Genomic DNA, 19,413 nt, shown 5'->3' with positions numbered 1-19,413 from the left:
CAAAGCCATGGGTTATGACACCAGTAAACAGCAGAAACTTATTTTTATTGTTTTGCACTCTGGGGATCCCAAGGCCAACTGTCATTGGGCCAGGGCCTGGGGCACCCTGCTGGCTTTCCTGGGATGGATGGAGCCCTATGTCCTCCCCTGCAGCCTTCAGCCTGCACAGGACATTTTCGGGCCCTGTCCCTGTGTGCAAAGCCCACAGCTTACTCGCTGGGCAGCCCACACTGTGGTGCTAGGGACAGAAGTGCTGGGCTCTGACTGTGTTCTCGTTGGTTTGTGTGGGGAACCCTGATTCCTAATGTGGAGGAGCTGGGAAGTGGGGCCCTTAGGATGTGCAGGGGTCCTGGGCTCCACCCTGCAGCACATTACTGCAGGAGGGTGCTCCTTAGAGAAGTGGGAGCTCAGCCTTGGAGCAGGTCCCTCTTTTCTGCCCCAGGAAACACAGGGTGCAGAGGGCAAAGTACAGCCTCGGAGGTGGTGACAGTTGGTGACCCGCTGGCATCTCGAATGGAATCATTGCCACCTACAAAACTGCCAGCCAATACAAGTCCACAAATCATCAGTTACCTGCTCTCAGGATGAACCAAGAAAGGTGCCATCCCCTAAAAGAGATCAACGGGCTGGACTGGATTGTTCTTCAAAACCAGTCCACCTGTAACAAGTCACTGGGCTGAATTCTTTGCCAGATTCTAATAATGATACTTGAAGGCCAAGGTTGAAAAATATATTAAAAACCTGAGTAGGCATTTTGTAGGGTGCCGCATAGATGTCACATATCCCTCAGTTTGAGCAGAGGCCACGCCATACAGGTGCAAATACACTGTGGCCACCGTGCTATTATTTCAGAGTTTCTATACCATTCATCATTTTTCAAAGAAAAACTATGTTTTGCTTTGCTTTTGACACTAAACCCCAGCAGTCATTCTTCATGTAAATGTATGGCTTCAGGCTTTGAAGCAGTGATCCAAATGGGTGGCCTGCTTTGGATCCCTGTTATCACAGGAATTCCAAGTGCCATCCAGTGATGCCAAGGCGGCCAACACAGCAGCACAGCTCTCAGAGTGCTGGGCATGGCACCCTCGGGCTGTCCCCAGCTCCTACCTGGCCACGAAGGCCCTGGGGGAGTCTCATCATATTCCCACAGAGCTGCTAAGTGGGGGTGGTCCTGGAGGGAGAGGAGTTGCCCTGGAGGAAGAGCCCAGGAAACTGTGGCCATCATTGGTCATCTGCAGGAAACCCCACAAAGCACTCTGCGAGTCCACACGTCTGGGAGTGGGGCTTTCTACCTGACAGCCCCTTGCTGGAACTGAAGGCCCCCAGGCCCCTGAGCTAGAAGCTGGAAGGTGATTTTAGGTGTTTTTTTCAAGTACATGAATTTGTGAATGGTTTGCAGCATTTGCTTCCATGCTCACTGCTACTGTCCAATAAAGAGGGGCAAATAACACACTTGTCCTACCTAGCTCGTGTGTTTACATTTAATGGAACTGGGGCGATGCTCCACTGTGGAAATAATGCACAGCCAGTGAGGCTTTTAAGAGATCGTGCAACACCCAGTAAGATAAGTAACAGTGTCCTAAGAGAAATATGTAAACAAGATACATTCAGAAAAGGAAGCAGTTGAAGTTTGGAAAATGTAAGCTATGAATACAAATTTAAGTGAAGTTTTTCAAAGATATTTTAACCACAAAATCAGCCCAGGAAAGCAAATCGGAATTCAGATCCCAGTCTTATGGGAATTGCTGTGAGTTACTGAATTTATCTGAACTCCACTTTTACAAAAGATTTTGAAATAGGAATTGAATGTACAGTTCCTGTACTCAAAGTCCTTGACAGCTGCGCCTCACCTCTCATTTCTTCAAAACAAGTTTTCAAGAGCAGTGACTTGAAGTCTAATAGCTGTTCTGTCCATGAAGAGGGTCCAATATCATCACAAGAGGCACGTGGGAAGTGGCATCCAGTTGCTTAACTATCTGTGTGTTTCCCACAGAAATCTGAGGAGCATTATATAAGGATCTTGCTATGCAGTAGAAATAAATACATTTTTCATGCAAATTTTTCCTAAGATGTGTTATAAACAACTAGATGCGTTCCTGGAAGAGTTCTGGAAATTCCAGTGTCTTTGCAAAAAAGAGATGCACAAAGCAAAGCCTGACTGGAGTGACATAATTCAGACAAACAAGCTTAAATAGCACATGGTCTCCCTTCATATACAAAAATATATCAATATAAAAGAAGAAGAAAAAATAAAGGAGCATAGTCCGGTTCTGACAATGGATCTAAAATATACCTTGACTTAGTGCAATTGTTTTACGCATTTTGTATGTTCTTTGGCCTGTTTGTGTGCTTTTCAATCTGTGTGTATGATAATTGACTTTAGAAAGTCTTATATGATAAATAAATGAATTTGATGTTAGAAAAATAGAGGGGAGAGGGATTGGGTGAAAAGAAGGGAGCTGCAGTGTGCCATGCACACATCCTGCCCCTTACTGTGAATGAAATCATGTACTGAAAACATGTACTAGTAAAAGTAAAACAAAACAAACCTATGATTTTAGAATCTACTGGCACTGCAACTTTAAAAGGCCGTTTTCATTCATGTATCAGCAGACAGTCAGAGAGATCAGTCCTGATACCTAGTGTGTACTGCCACAGGAAACACTGGTTAAAATTACATGGGTCATGCAATTTAGGACCAAACCAGTGGTCAGCCTCATTATGCCTCTCCCAATTCTCCGGCCTGGGGCCAGGTTGGACCCCACCCTCCTATGCAGAGGCAGCTCTGAGCCTTGGTCCTGGAACTTGGCCCTGACTGTCCCACCTGGGGAGGGCCTCACCCTGTAACTTGTGAAACCACCTTTGAGGAAAGACCACAGCTTGGTGGGTGTGGGGGTTCTCTACTCTGGGATCTGCTGAGAGAATGGACACAGGCAGGAGAGGTCACTTAGCCTTTTGAGAGAGAGCCACACAGGGAGATCTGGGAAGAAGAATCAGCCAATGGAAAGGCAGCTGTGGAAAACAGGACGCTGTGTCCTCATCTGCCGTGTTCACCAGATCCAGCACCGTGTGACCCCTGGCTCTTCCCAAAGTCACAATGACCTTGGAAGGAAAATGCTCCCAGTTGATTCAGGGCAGGTGGGCACAAAAAATCCCTCAGGAGAGAGGACTTTGGAGCTGCTTCAGAACGATGGGATGAGTGTGTCTGAGTGAGGTGGTGGAGTCTGAGCCTGTGTCTTTTACCGTGATACATTTTTTAAATTAAATAGTCTGTATTTTTGATGATGGCCCATATCCTGAATGTTGTCTTTCTTTCTATGATGCCACCAATTACATGCACTAATTTCCTTGATTCATTACTGACTAGCAGCTATAACACTGACTCGGCCTAATTACAAATTCATTCTTCATTTGCAGTGATGTCCATTGGGTGGGAAGCTCACCTTGGGAGGGCAGCATCTTATCAGCTACTCTGTCAGTGACAGTTATCAATGCAGCCTTCCTGTCTGGTTCTGTAGAACAACTTCCCACTGGTAGGACTCTTGGCTTTCAGAAACCTTTAAAGTCCCCCATCCTTAGACCATTTGCACATTTTAACGATTGTAAATATTGTCTTCCTTCCACTACACCTTCTAACCAGTGATTTAGAAAATGTATACTGTTGATTTCCCGAGCTGATTTCCCAGCTTGCTACTGTTCCCCCATCACTGTCTGCAGTGCTGGCATTCTCTAGATGTGCAGTCCTGTCGGGAAGTAGAAACCCTTTCCCACCCTTCCCACCTCCTGGGGCTCACAGTGCTCTTTGCCTACCTCAAGGCCCTTGAGCCCTGCCTCTGGGGCCCCCGTGTCACAATGACCCTCAGAACTCGCCTCCTCCTCTGAGCTGGCACAGGGACTGCTGATGAGCCCTCTTCAGGACTGCAGGACCTGTTCCTGCTGGGCTAGACACCAACTCTGCCCACTACAGGGGAGAGGGAACGTGAAACAACCAGGACACCACTGTTTAATTAACCAGGGTGACAGCTGCACTGCAGTGTGCTTCTCTCCACTGACATATCAAACTACTGCTGACAATTACAAAATTATAAAATCATTTTCATTATAATCAAGAGTTTGAGTAGAAAGGGTCCAATAGATGCCACGGTGGCTGGAATGTGGCCTTGCTATAAATCACCTGTGCTAAGACCCTAACTTGAGGGGGTATTAGTATTAGTGCAGGGACCTGGGGAGGGAGTGTCTCATAGACCAGGACAGCCCTGCCCTTGCTAATGGACTGGCAAAACAAAAGCCCAGGGAGCAGCCTCGGCCCTCCCCAAAGCCAGGACCCAAAGCCAAGTTTCTGTCCAGCGAAACGGGGCCCTCACCACACACTGGGCCTGCCAGCACCCTGAATCTTGGACTTCTGGCATCCAGAATTGTGAGCCACTGATTTCTGGTCTTTATAAGTTACCAGTCTAAGGCGCTTTGTTATACTAGCACAAACCCTAGAAGACGACATCAGAGGAGATGGAAATAGAGTTTCCTAGGAGGTGGAGTAAGTTCTCCTTTCAGTCAGTGAAGCTTGTGAAACTCTGGAAGACCCTGAGGTGGAAAGGCTGAGCTTAGGAGACACGCCAGGACTGTGTCCCCAAAGGTATAATTCTAAAGCTTTGTCTAGCTACTGGGGAGGAACACTTGTCAGCATATACATATAGCAACTTCAGTGCAAGAAGCTCCAGGAATTCCACGCTTAGGGTTCCTTTCTTAGGAGGTTATTCTCCTTTTTATTGGAAGTACATCTGCTCAACTTAAAGTGCTGTGTCAGACACAGCTTCAGCCCTGCAGAAGTTGGCAGCACAGAGAACGGCTGATACACGATGCAGGACTATGTGGGGGACGCTCCTTGAAAGGAGAGCAGTGATCTCCATCTTGGCTAAACCTGGCCCTGTTTCCACATACTGATGTGTCCAGAATTGGCTAGGACTTTTCCTTATCCCCTCAGTTGGCTTCTAAGTAATGCAAATCAATCTCACAGAGGTACTTATATGTAGCCTTTGAAACAAGGGGACAGGTCAGCACTGCCCTGCCCTGCAGCTCCTCAAGAACAAGTGTAGGCCACACTTACCCCCACACTATGGGCTGGGATCCTGGGATGGAGCCTCAGGTTAAGAGACTATGTGTTCCCAGGGCATAAAAGATCACACATCAGAGCTGAAGCACCAACTGACCCTGGAACATTAGATGCTACCTCAGATGTGTTATGCAGACGACTCTTTCTGTGTAGCTCTGTGCACACTGCAGAGGTGACCTCAGGCTTCCTACCTCACCCAGCTCAGGGCACTCACATACCTCTCATCACAACTACAACTACGGTCAGTCATCCTCTTCACAAATTAATAAAACCTGGGTGTGGCCCTGCATCAAAGCCTTTGTTCCGGTTAGCTACCCTGCCAGCTGGATTTAGGACCCCCTTACCTCCCCACAGCTACAAATATGCCTCAGAGTTTTTATTATCATCATGGGTTGCACTGGAAGTGGTACACTGGGATCATCTTGCTAGAATTCCAGTAACTTTTCCATGGGATTACAAGTATAAACTTCTAAAACTGCAACAAGGACCTAGAAGGGCTTTCTGTAACATACAAGTCAACAAATCCAAAGCAGAATAAAGTGAGTGCTCACAAAAGCACTGCTGTGTCTCTAGGTTTGATTTGGTGAATATTTGGCTGAAAGACTGCAGAGGAGTGAGAGGTCTGCCTTGTGTTAGCAACAAGGAAACCCAGAGTTCATCACCTAAACTAAAGGCCTTCAAACCAAGTTCAGATTAAGAAAATTATTACGTCCAGTTCAAGGGAAGATCTGTATCCCTCTCTAAGAAAATAACAATGTCTTCTAGATCTCTCTTAGTTGCTGTTGTGCATAGCAACTAAGAAAAAGTGGTAATTAAAAAAAAATCTTTTCCATAATGGAGGCCTTAGATTTGGTATTGACACATTAGCATTTAATAGGGATTCATTCTTAGATGTAAAGAGTGTCATCCTTCCTTGCACAGAAACCTCAGGATATGACTATATTCTGAAAGGCTTTCTTAAAATATTCAGCAGAAATAGAGACTAATGGCTTTGCATAATGAGGGTAGGCGGCTGTGTGTTAGTCAGACAGAAACAATGGAAAAGTCACGTATGCACCTATGTCAGAGCAGACCCGAGACAGGGACAGATGAGTCTGGGTGGGGCTCCAAGCGAGGACTTCATGGGGCATCACTCCATCTGTGACTTCCATGCACTGCCTCCCAGGCCACAGACAACCCAGCAACTCTAATGATAGACACAAAAACTTGGCTTTTCCAAGGTGAAAATGTAAGGCACCTGTACCGACTGGGGGCGATCTTGGAAACAGCAGCTGAGAAGAGCCTCCTCGGGAGCTTCCCACGCTCACCACTGTATTACTTAATGAAATAAACAAACAAACAACCGCGAGTCTCCCCTTTTCTATTCATGCATGAGAATGCGCCCAGGAAAGGAAAATAAACCTCCTGGGTCTCACTCCAAATGAGATTGGTGCAGAGAACCTGGCCCTGTTTCCGTCACCATGTACCCGGAGACAGCACGTCCCAGCAGACAGACAGCAAGACCCAGCAGACAGACAGCAGGACCCAACAGACAGAAAGCAGGACCTGGCTCAGCAGCTGTGGGAGCCACTCTGTGCCTTTTACATGTCAGCAGCAGGGGTGGTTACCCACACTTCTGCACACGGTGTACTGTGATGGTAAACAACCACCTCTGTTTTATAATTGTGTTTAACCTCACAAATCTGCAAATCTGTTTTATTATCCCGACTTGACAAATTACCCTGCCGGAGACACGTCTACATATCTACGAGTAAGTTACAGAATTGTGTTTCACACATATTCTATTTAAACCTTTGTCCCATGTCATTAAATACCTCACTATAGACTGTAAGAAAATCAAACTAAACAAGTGATAAACTATACAAACTAAGGAATTATAAATTTAAAATTCTCCCTAACTGCTGGGGTCCTTGACACTTCCTGCTATGATAAATGCTATTTGAGTTTTTCTCTCCACCTGAATCTTCTCAACTGGTCTATTTTCCTTCTCTACTGAATAAGGCAAGTTGTATTTCTACTCCCTTTAACATTTCATTATACATGTACTTAATTTAATAAAGCCATTCAAGCAGTACTGTTAAGATCCCTGCACACTGCAGTATTTTTTAAATGTTCCACACTGTGAGTGAATTAACACTAACTAGTGCTTCTCCAGGGTATTTCTGTGAATTTCCAGGAGTCTCATATATGAATGTCACCTGGAGATGAATCTATAAATATCAGCCAGTAAAACAAAAGGGTATTTCCATTCTGATGTTTGGCCAATGATTCTGAAGACTTTTGCCCTGATTTTAAATACATTCTCTGTCCCCTTGACCTAGCTAAACTGCATTTCCACGAACATGACTCAGCTCTTCCTCTTACATTACCTTTTAAAACAGGTAACAGGCTTTATGGTGTGAGCATACCAGTTACTCAGAGGACCACACAAAATGATGCATGATCATCACAGCAGGGCAATCATTTTAACACACAAGAATAATGTACTCATGTAAATCTGCACTTGAAGATGCTGACATAATCACCTCTACCGAATTAAGAACTCATTTAGTTGAAAAGCAATGCAAGTTTACAGATTTCTAAAGAAAGCCAACTTACTTGTTCAAACTCATTCTTCTGAAATTCTTCAAAACCAAAGATGTCCAGTATCCCGATGTCCAGTGCCTGGGTGCTGCAAAGAAAGACATCACCAGAATAAATGGGGATCCTGGGAGTCCCTCTTACCCCTTGGCTCACTGCTGCTTGGGTCACCACTGGTTTGGACTAAGATATGCAAGCAGCTACCTGAGAGTCTGGGGAAAACCCTGAGAGCTGGCCCAGGCGAAGAGATGGCTTCCAGTAACAGGAAGCATAATAAGGCTACACAGCACGTGGGCAGCTTAACATCAATGTCTCTGGGCCAGACCTGGTTCTGTTGGTTCAGCCTGCACTCCCTGTCCCCAAGGGTTGTGAGCCCGTGCATCTAGGGCTCCTGTCAGCAGCTCTTGGGTCTCCTCAGCCTCCACAGCAGTGACACTAGAATAGCTTTGTGGCATACAGGGACAATATGAGGTAAATCACAGCCAGGCCCTCTGCATCTCCTTTCACAGATCAGATTTCACCACTTCAAAAATTATGCTGTAATCTGTGAAGCAGGATTCTCACGCACAAAGTACAGAGAATGTGAAACTTGGAAATTTCCACGAATCAACCTTGTTATGCGATAACCTGCTGGCACCCCTGGAGGGAGGACAGTCCTGCTGACCAAGTCCACATGGTATGTGAGGACAGGGGAAACAACCTTTCCTCAGTGACCTGGGCCTTGAACCCACAGATACCGGGACCTGAGGTTGCTCCTTGCAAAGGGAGCCGAGAGGATGTGGAGCTGGGGTGCCCATGAGGGTGCCCACCATGCCTTGTGCACAGGCCTCTGTGTCCCGGCCTTCTGCTGTGGGGACAGGTTCGTACAGGAGCCATGTGCTGTTCACCCCAATGACTGTATTTTGGTTGTTTTTTCCCTAGACTTTGAACCAATTAGAAGCCTGCTCCGCTGTTCACCTGCACTTTGATCTCTACACGTGTCACATAATCATAGTGCTGAGAGTTGGAATACATCACTTAAATGAGCAGGATTTCCTTTAAAAATGTAGAGTGATGATCTACATTTTGTGTACAGCATTCTGTCTGGGGGGATTATTTGCTGTATATCGTAAAAATATGAGCTCCCTGATGGGAAGGGGAGCCTGTCAAACACCCTTCTCTACACATCCCACGGTGAAGGCGGTGAAGCAGGGAAGGGCAGGAGAATCACTAGATGTTCACCGTGGCCAGGTTCCCTCTGACTCTGCTGCAGGGGCCCTGTACTCCCAGCTCTGCGCTTCAGTGGAATTTAAGGAAAGGAAGTGGGGATCCAGACCCCACACCATGCTCCATCTCCTTTTGTAGGCTCAGCACAGCTGGGACCTGCAGGAGACAGATGATAGCTCACAGGGCATGGGTGGGTAAGGACCCAGACCCTGACTGGGCACCTGGACTGTTAACCAGTGACCCCGAGTTCGTACATTTGGTTGAAGGTACGCTCCTCTGAAATGATCTGCTCCACATTTTATTAGACTCCCAATGCGTCTGGAGGACACTTCCTCATTTCTGCTGCCAGAACATGCTCACTGGAAAGTCTGCCTCCTCACTGATGACCAGGGGAGAATGTGTCCCTGGCCTGAGTGGCAGCCATAGCTGGATAGTCATAGTACTCCATAGTACTCCTGGTGCTGACCCCTGTGGCTCAGGATATAGCCCCACACTTAGTTCCTGCAGGGAGGAAGAGAAGGTCCCTGCTACCAGCTTCCAGGCAAAATCAACACATTCACGAGTCCATCCACTTCAGGTCAGTCCTGCCCCAGATTCCTCCTGGATGTTCCCGAGGGGTGGGGAAACTGCCTAACTGGATCAGCCTCCTGGTGGAACACAGCTCCCGTTGTATCAGACAAAACACTAAATGGCCAGCTGGTTTGGTTTGGGTCTCTCCTTGCATACAGACACACGTGGGGAAAGGCTGAGCTGAAGACAGCACTCCTGAGAATCTGACCAAGTATCTTGATGGGACACATGTTAGGTGTACAGGTCAGAGCCGGCTCCCTGGAGTTATGTGAGCAGGCAGTAACTCCCTGCTGCACAGCACAAAACCTGTAGGCTGAGTCACAGGAGAAGCAGCCTGTTGGGGTGGTCACAGGGCAGAAGGATGGAGAGAGGGTGAGAATGGCACACGGATGCATCCAGGTTCACATGAGCTCCCTGCCCACACTCAGGCCTCGGGAGCAGCTAGTGGGAAGTCTCTAGGGATGCTGGTGATGCCACGCCAGCTCTCCCATCAATATGCTATTTGTTTGCTTTATGTGAGTTCATTCACGGACTTGGGTTCTTAACTAGCAGGGGCCTGGGCCAACTCGACTTCCTTAGCTTTGCCTGGGAGAGGAAACTGGGGCTCCAGGGTTGCATTCTAGGGAGGCCCCCATCCCTTACTCCTCGGAGAGAGGATAGGGCTTAGCACTTTCGGAAACAACGCCAGGATTATGGAAAGTCAGCTACTGTGGTTGAGCAGAGCAAGATGCTGGGGACTACTGTCCCCAGCTGCCTTCCTCTGTCCCCTGTCCTTGCGGTGCTGTGGGACCCAGTTCTTCCTCCTATTCTTCCTCCTTGGAGAAGAGCAGAGCCTGGGACAGCTAGTGTGGCACATAACCCCGCTGACTGTGTAAGCAGGCGCCCAGGCAAGCCTGAGGACTGGGGCTGTCACAGTCCCTGGCACTCGCACCAACCCTGTCACCATCACTCTGAAACCCCCCAGGGACACACAGTGATGCTCCCACTCTGCAAGGGAAAGGATGGTGACAGGGACAAGAGGCAGTTTGATGGTGTCTTATATTAGCATCAGGTGGATCAAGGACTTGAACCCAGACCTGCAACTTTAGGTCCTGTGATTCTCAGTCCTGCACAGCATGACCAGAACCCCTGCTCCCGAGGGTAGCATAAAACCCCTCTCTCTCTGCTCCATGGAGAAATCAGGAAGGAAACTGAAAAGCAGGCCACTCTTCAATAGCTGCCAGAGTAAGGAGTGCGCGCAGTAAGATACCACTGAGACCCTTCACGCCAGCTGCAGCGGCAGTGCACAGCTTAAAACAGGACCCAGCCAGCGCTCTCAGGATCCACACGCCCTCCTGCCTCACATGCAGTGCAGTAGCTCTTGGCCCTCGGCTGCTTTGATACCCTTTGGTGCCTGGTGCATTCTGATGTGAAAATTCTGTCCCCATGCTGAACATTGGCTTGGTACTCAACGCACAGCAAGGACTTGGTTGCCTTGTGACCAGCAACCTTTCCCAACCGAGACAATCTGATCATCACATTTCCCGGAACAAATCAGGGGTAAGTGACAGGGTTTCCTGTATTTCTAACACGGATTCTATCTATCTATCTATCTATCTATCTATCTATCTATCTATCTATCATCTATTCATCTGTCTGTGCACAGCAGGAGAAGCACCTTTATAAACAAGAATCAAGTCAGCCTACCATATACTTTAGTTTCTTTTCTAAAATCATAAGTAAACACTTCTAATAATGCCTGCATTCCTGGTATAAACCAACTCTCATCTGAACGCACAATTGGACTCTTTAACACGACATTACTTCTACACCACTTAGTTGGCAGTTCGGAACAAAGATGGTTATAAAACCAGAAACTTGGACAGAAAGTGGTCAAAAGTGAAGGTGGTCAGAATCCAAACTGTTTGTGTGGCACCTGGATGAACTCAGAACCCCTGGGCACAGCGGGGGCTGCTTCAGTTTGGAATTTGGAACATGGTTTGGCTTCCTATACTGAAGCTGAGCGCAGGACTACGGAGTGACCCAGCAATTCCTCTCCCGAGCTCCAATCCAAGAGAACAGTACGAACAACCAACAAAATGCATGCGAATGTTCAGGGCTGCTTTTGCTGTAAGATTAAAAATACAGAAACTACCAAAGGGCAGAGATACTAAAGAGCAGACTGCGGTGGCAGGCTCCGCCACAGGCAGGTTACACAGGGCTCAAGTAAGAGTGAGCTGCCTCTGTGCTCGGTGCCCTGGAAGTATCTCACGCACATAATTCAGGGCCACAGCAGCAACTACTGTAATGAGAGTACAGATTCTGCACTCTAAGCCTCATGGAGGTGACATGGACGTGAGGCAGGTGCAAGCATCCACCAAACTCTACACACTGCATGAGTTACATAGCATACATTGGCAATGCAAACCATAAAGAAACACTTAAGGGGCCACAAATGCACAGGACAGAGATGCCTCACTACACATTCGTGGACTGAGAAGCACTGAGATCCTTCTCGGCCGAGGTAGGAGCCCCACTGGGTGGACCCTGGCTCCAGGCAGGCTCCACGCCCACTGTTAACAGAGGCAGGGAGCAGACACCTGGCTGGCCTGGAGCATGAAGCCAAAATGAAGACACATTTTTCAGGATATGGAGCATACTGCAGCAGGGCAGACCTCACTCCTGGTTCCGTCTATGCTTCAGATCTGCAGACCCTGCTGGGGACTTCCTACTGCTCTTTGAAGGCAGAGCTCCATTTCTTGGGAACACCTTCAGACAGCGACTTCACTCCCTCCAACAAGGGCAAGTACTAGTGGCTTTGGTGTCCCCTCACTCATCTGGAGTGGGTTTGCAGGCCAGCACGACACTAACACAGGGCGACACTAATACAGGGTAACAGAGGGGGTATTCCCTGTAGGGCACACTGGTATGGCTGTGTGTAGAAGCAATCAGGGAGGTGCAACTCGGGACCAATCTGAAAGTTGCCACCAATCAGGAGATGCTCTCTTCAGTCCTTCATTTGAATCTGCTCACAGGACCAATCAGGAGATGCTCTCTTTAGTCCTTCATTTGAATCTGCTCACAGGACCAATCAGGAGATGCTCTCTTCAATACCTCATTTGCATGAGGGCACTGCCAATCAAAAGACACCAATTCTGATCCTTCATTTAAGCCAAAGGAGTTTTCCATAGGACATCTGCACAAGGTAAATTTAATAGGATGACTGTCCCGGTGCCTCAGCTGTGAGGGAGCCAGATCAGCAGGAAGTTTAGATCCGAAGCCCCTTTCCCTTACCCTGGGTGCTGTGAGCCTCTGCTCAGCTCATCCTCGCTCTGCTGAGTGTGCTTCTCTTCCACCCTTGCTGCTTTTTCTGTGTCCCATCCAGTTCTTTGGGAAACTGAGGACCTAAAAACAAGCCCCAAGGGGCCCTGCATCGGGTGACACCACCTAGAGGGCTTCGGGCCCCACACAGCAGCAAGAAGGAAATTGGAGTGGTCACCCGAGAGGTGTGCTCGGTCCCCATGCTGGAAGGCTGGGGCTGCTCGCTGTCTGGGTCCAGAAGCCCTCAGGGCACCCTTGGAACATCGCACTCCTCCCAGTGTGCAAACTAGCCAGGGCCCAGGAAGTTGAGTCAACTTTTACCAATAAGCGAGGACAAAGGGACACCTGTTTTACAAATGGTAGAACCCTAAGGAGGACTGCTTAGTATTTCAGTCAAAGTGGCTCAAGTGGTTCCCCATGCTCATCAGTGGGTCCACATCTGGAAGTTTAAGACGCAAACCTATTCTCAGGTCTCCTGCAGCTTATTTGGGGAGCAAAGAGCCGAGAGTTCATGCTCAGTGACAGGAACGCTGAGTCACCTCTGTGTTCCCATCTGCAGAAGTCACCAGCCCTCTGGGCTGGCGTACTTTGGATCCCAATGTCCTTGGTCCTGTGTGTTTTAAAGCTGACCATCAACAGATGAATGAATAAAGACCAATGTGGTGTTTCCACACAGTGGAGCACTACTCTGTCATAAAGAAGGGATAAACCTGAGTCATCTGTAGGAAAATAGATGCCCCTTGGGACCATAAGGTTAAGTGAAATAACTCAGACACACAAGCGTGAATACCATGTGGTTCTCTTCTATGAGAAATCCAAAGTCTAAATAAAGAGAAAAATAAAAGAGATAATGGAAACAGGAAGACAGATTTTGCAAATGGCCAAGGGACCAAGAGATGGAGGGAAGGGAAGGGAAGGGAAAGGAAGGGAAGGGGAAGAGAGGGAAGGGGAGGGGAGGGGAGGGCAGGGGAGGGGAGGGGAGGGGAGAGAAGGAATAAGAATGAAGCTGTGTGATGTCCACATACCAGCTCCCCAAGACGAACACGGTCATTAGGGACTATAAACACCCGAAGACATGGTCACTGTAGCGCTCTCGGGTGGCTCCCTGGAGGCCTGGGCAGCTGAGTGGGGCACTCTCTGCTTTGGGAGCAGCTATCACTGCACTGTGCCTGGTGTCACTGCTAGAGGAAGTGCAACTCGCTTTCCAGGATGGAAACCCCTGTCTGGATCTGCTAAATCATTTCCTGGCTTCGGTGGACTCGTATCCATAGGACACTCTCTGGGGAACACTGCCCTGGTGTTAGCCAGCTTATTCCTTCAGTGGTTCGGAAGTGAAATTCACGGTAAGAAGCAGAGGAGAAGAGAAGGAGGAGGCGAAGGGGGAAGAGGGGGAAGTGGGAGGGGGTGAGAAGGAGAGAAGGGAAGTGGAGGGAAGGAAGAGAGAAGCGGATGATCACGTCCATGAGCAGCTGGAATTTGTTTCTGGAAAAACAACCTTGGTACAGATGCTGCTCTGCACACTGCCTACAGTCCACAGTTCAAGCCCACTAGAGGATTACAGTTTACCCTTCTTGCTTGGATTTAGTCTTTGACCCCGTGCTCATGTGTGATAGAACTGTGGAGGACCGGTGGCGGTGGCTGAAAAGATAAGAAGTATGAAATATAAATGATCTCTATTTTGAGAATGTGGGGAGAGACACCCCCGATCCCCTGGGGCGCGGTATCTCCACCCTGGGGTCATCAATCTCTCTGTGGAACACGTGGAGTGGGGGCCTATATGTAGCTTAGGTTAGGGGTGGTGCCTGAGGGGGCAATTAGGGATGCACAGGTAGCTATTGGCACTAGTTTGGTGCCAGAGGTAGATTCCTAAGGGTGGGGGAGATAGGGCCCCTTGGCTTTACCGGCTGAGGCTTTTCCAGCTATAGTGTCCGGCCTGGGCCAAAACCCTTTCAATGTATATTTTTAGCAACAACAAAATTACTGGCACCCTGGAAGAGAATATCATTGGACAGGAGGGGTTTTAACAAAATGCGACATAAAACCACTTCAATTTCAGCTCTTCCAATCCTAGAACTGTCTTGGTCCCGAGGTCTGTGAGCTACACACTGGACGGAGCGATCCGAAATGCATTTCAGGAGCACCAGCAATGCAGATGTATCCGGTATTTTCAAACCTGCACTGGCAAGGAGGAACCTGAGGTTCCTGGGTCTTAAAATCAAAAGCAGCCAGCCAGGCGGGCTCGGCTGGCTTCCATGTGTAGCAGACGGGGTGTGATGAGTAGATTTTTAGGGATAGAGAAAGTTAAGCTGCACAAGAGCATGGTTTCACCAAAGACTTCGTTAATGTGAAGGGCAGGCTCAGAGCAGGAAGCTGGATCTCTAGCTTGCTGTTACCTTTCAGAGTATTAAAGCCCAGCTCAAGGGTATTGTTACCACAGTCACACAGTGGGACCCTGTACTTAGACACGCTCATGTGCACAAAATGCGAAAAATGACAAGTTAATCTGTCCTTGCTGCATATCAACTATGGGCCCCAAAGACAAGCTATAACCGGCTTTCTGTCCTTCCTTCCTTCCTTTCTTTCCTTTTTTTGTTTGTCTTTTAAGACAGGGTCTCCTAGTTCAGGCTGGTCTTGAGCTCACTTTGTAGACTCGGATGGTCTCGAATTCACAAGGATCTTCCTGCCTCAGCCTCCCGAATGCTGGGATTACAGTGCTTTTCTTAATAGAGTTCCATTCTCTCTTTGTAATAATTCTCCTCCAAACCAAATTCTCTCTTTTTACAGTACCTTAACATAACTTTTATTGTGTATTTTAAGGTAACCAATTTTATGTATTATATACCATATACTGTAATTATGTTTTATATATACAGACACCTATAGGGGAACAAACTAACACATCTATCATTCTGTAACCCATTCTTCTCTGACAAACCATCCTCATTCTATGGTAAGAATAGCTATTATTTTCTCATTTAGCAAAAATCCTAAAACAATGCACTGTTATCAACCGGGTCCTCATTTCATGCTTTTGATCTCTGTATTGGCTCATCCTACAAATCTGCTACTTTGTATCCTTTGATCAGCAGCTCTGCACTTTCCCCACCCCATGGGGCTCTGGCTACCAAATGTTTTAGATGCCACTTGTGGCTGATTTGCAGTATGAGTACTGAAAACCAAAAGTTTTCTTTACCCAACCCTCTGCGATTGTAATGGTCCAGAAGATGACAGACCACAGAGTTGAAGACACCAGGAAGGACATCCCAGAATCCCTCAGATCACCGGGAGAAATGGACAGAGATCTTCTGCCAATCACATGCAAGTATAAACGCAGCAGTGCAAAGTCGGCAGTCCCACGCAGCAGCTCTGAAGTTGTCTGGGATCTTAGCAGTGTTTTCCTGGATGACCGAGCACCCTGAAGAGCACACCACACAATGAGCATTGGTTTCTATCCCCAAGTCTGCGTGAGCACATGGATGGTGGGCCCAGATCCAGCAGGTCTGAGATGACCACAGCCCTCTGGCCCATAGCTGGCTCTGGGCTGGAGGGACACAGGTGTCCCTCTGTCTCCCAGCTGGGGCTGGAGCTGGTACACACGGCAGTGACCATGATCTGAGACGGCAGATTCCCTGCAGGGCTGGGAAACGGCTCACATCCTTTCTGCTGTATTCTCTTGGCTGAAGACAGTGACTGTCCAGCTCCAATTCTGGGGGACAGTGAAGGTGCTCTACCTCTGCAGAAGAGAGGCAGCTCAGCTGCACTGCAGCACAAGGACAAAGAGAATGAAAGAGAGTTGGGACCACTGCGGTTTTTGCACCCTGCCATGTGACTTCTGCTCGGGGTTTCTAAGCTGGGTTTACTTTAGGTCACTTAGCAGTTTCCTTGCTCAGTGGATCTCTGCTGAGCACCCCGTCCTGCCAAGAACTGTGCCGAATACCAGCAACCTAAGCACAAGCGACCCTATGACTCTGGCCCTCAGACCATGTTGGATTCACATGGATGAAAGGAAATTGCCTCTAAATTAAAGCTGTTGTTTAAACCTTTTAGCTTTAAAATGAAGCGTTTCCCCATCACTCTTCGCGTTGTCTTCAACAGAGAAAGCAGTGTTGGAAACACTGGACTTTTAGCCCCGCCCCTGCCCCATCCATCTCTTCCCCGCTGTGACACTGCGGGCCACTCATGTAGCCTCCACGAATCTCCCTGTGGAAGTGAGAAGACCCTGAGTCTAGCTCCCAGCTGATGTCAGTCACAGACTGCAGTCACCTCCGGCTCCAAGCCCAGCTCACTCATGGATCACACAGAACCACGAGAACTGCACTCCATCCCATGTCACACGTGCACACAGCAGGTGCTGGGACTGGAAAACATGCTTCTTACAAGACAGCAGAACGGGCAGAGAAGCTCAACACAAGGCTGAGGAAACTAAAAAGGTTTTGAGTGGAAAAGCACATTCTCCTCAATGAGAAAATGCGAGTTAAAGCAGACAAACGACAATGAAACAGCAGAGCTGACCCGTCCTTCTGGAGCTTTTTATTATGTTTGTTTCCCAGAAAGAAAGAGAGACACACGTCACTGGGAGCAGGAAGGGGAACTCCGTCCACCTCTAAGCAGCTATTCAGTGGCCTTTACTGTGCAGAATGCTACCCAGGGAGCCAGCGCCAGCACAGTGGCTGCACTCTGGGGGCGGGAGGGATCACCTGGGCGTGCGCTGAGCCCACTAAACCCCGCTCCCTCCGTGGCCAGCAGTGCGGCAGAGTTTATGCTCTGCACACGACACGCATGCGTTGGCGGCCGCTGCATTCTTGGCTAAAGAAACAGCTAAAGAAGTAGAAGTCTGGAAGGTTCTTATTAGCCTATAAATCATTTCATTTCTGAGAAATTGCACTGGAACTATTTGACTTTCAAGTAATATTTGCAAATAACATGGTAGTTATTATCAAAAAGACTAGCATTTGCTACTAAAAATGTCATATTCTCATAGATCTGGTAAATCTATTTTTCTTCCCTTACCCTGAAAATGAAAAAAAAAAAAATGTACTTAAGGCAGAAATACACAGCTTTCTTGGCTCAATGAGCTGTATAATTATTGAAGCAATTTTTTACAGATCTTATGATTAATATTTGAGTTCAACCACTATTTTGGCCACAGTGTATGGTAATTTTTATAATAAGAGTGACACACTGCTAACCATTACTTTGCATTCCTTAGGTGGTAATTTTTGTTTAGCATTACAAGGCGCCTGATGTTCTGGAAACAATCACAATGCTGTTTTATTCTTTCTGATTCTGCAAATTGAAAATAAAAACGACCTTACAAATAATGAAAAACAAATGCACCATTGCAGAGCAAAGATTTTTAGCTCTTCAGGAAATCATTATACATGTAAGTGTTCTGTGAGGAAATGGGGCAGAAGGAGAATTATTTGGGAAGCAGGTTTGTCTCAGATATTTGCTAAATTGCGTGGTTTTGGTTGTCATGGTAATGAGCAGCATGATTTAAATCAGTCTACACAGAAATAGAAGTCACTCATCCTATATTCATAAGAATCAAAGAAATCTCATTATTTAACGGAAAAAATTCAGTCTGGATGGAGGAAAAAGCAGGGTGGCGGATTTACCTTTCTGACAAACTGCTTGTTATTTTATCTCTGAAACAACATAAAGACAAAATATTTAGCACTAAACAACAAAGGAAGCATTACATGTAAAATTTGTGGAATGAGCTAACTAGGGGATTTTTCACAGGCAAGCTAAAGAAAATTATTGCAAAATGCAAAATAAACATTTAACTATGGAATTCAGGAAACAAGAGCAAAGTTCAAAAAGCAGAAGCAAGGATGTAATAAAACTGCACAAAGGAACAAGAAACAGTAGAACATAATAGAACAAACTACAGGATAATAAACCAGTAAGAAATAACAATACAGCAGAACGAGGTCTTTGAAAATAATTCTCACAGGTAAGTTTTGAGCAAGACCCTAATGATACAGAAATGCACAAATACACAATATCTGTAAGGCAAGAGCTGCCAACTACAGTCAAAATATTGATTGCAAGACTGTAAAACTAAGTGAGGATTAAACTGCTGAATTTGTTCAGAATTTTAAAGTGTTTAGTTTTCTATAATATTTTTCTACCTCAAAAAAAAAAAAAAAAAAAGACAACATGAGGATTCAGTCTTTTTTCCAAATCCTAGAAGATTTGAGGTAGATTTCCTTAGACATTACAGGACTATATCATTGGATGCAAGCAGCTTTAAAGAGGAGAAAAACGGAGAAAGATGCCTTAGTTATCCATTAATAGGAGCTTGATTGTAAAGAATTGTATGAGAAGAACAAATGGAATCTCATCTCAATAATGAAAATAAATGTAGGAATCTAGTATATCCTAACTAAATATTGCACACTGTGATTAAGAATAGTTTAGGCGAAAACAATGCACCAGTGCAATTTCCACATAAGCGAAGAATAGGAGAGAATTGGTATGATCATCTTACTAGATAAAACTATTAATTAAGAGCTAGCATTCATTTAGAAAAGACTGACTAATGGATACTAGGTAAGCTTAGTACTGAGTGTCGAAACTTTACTAATATTACCATTAACTTGGAAACAAGACAAAAAGAACTACTTTCCTCACAAATTCTC

General features: G+C 46.8%; 1 protein-coding gene across 5 annotated transcripts in view; it reads right to left on the bottom strand.

Annotated features, from left to right (window-relative positions):
* Positions 1-19,413, bottom strand: part of Myo16 (myosin XVI) — a 470,083-nt gene that overhangs the window by 137,841 nt on the left and 312,829 nt on the right. For all 5 annotated transcript variants that reach the window (XM_063247024.1, XM_063247026.1, XM_063247023.1 and 2 more), the window contains exon 21: positions 7,709-7,781. In XM_063247024.1, the coding sequence (XP_063103094.1) occupies positions 7,709-7,781 (73 nt within the window). The remainder of the gene's footprint in view (positions 1-7,708; positions 7,782-19,413) is intronic.

This window comes from Cavia porcellus, unplaced genomic scaffold, assembly GCF_034190915.1.
Source record: "Cavia porcellus strain 051 isolate PalLab524CR breed Dunkin Hartley unplaced genomic scaffold, mCavPor4.1 scaffold_4, whole genome shotgun sequence".
NCBI lineage: Eukaryota > Metazoa > Chordata > Mammalia > Rodentia > Caviidae > Cavia > Cavia porcellus.
Note: the sequence above shows the minus strand (reverse complement) of the source record. Positions and strands in the feature narration are given on the sequence as shown.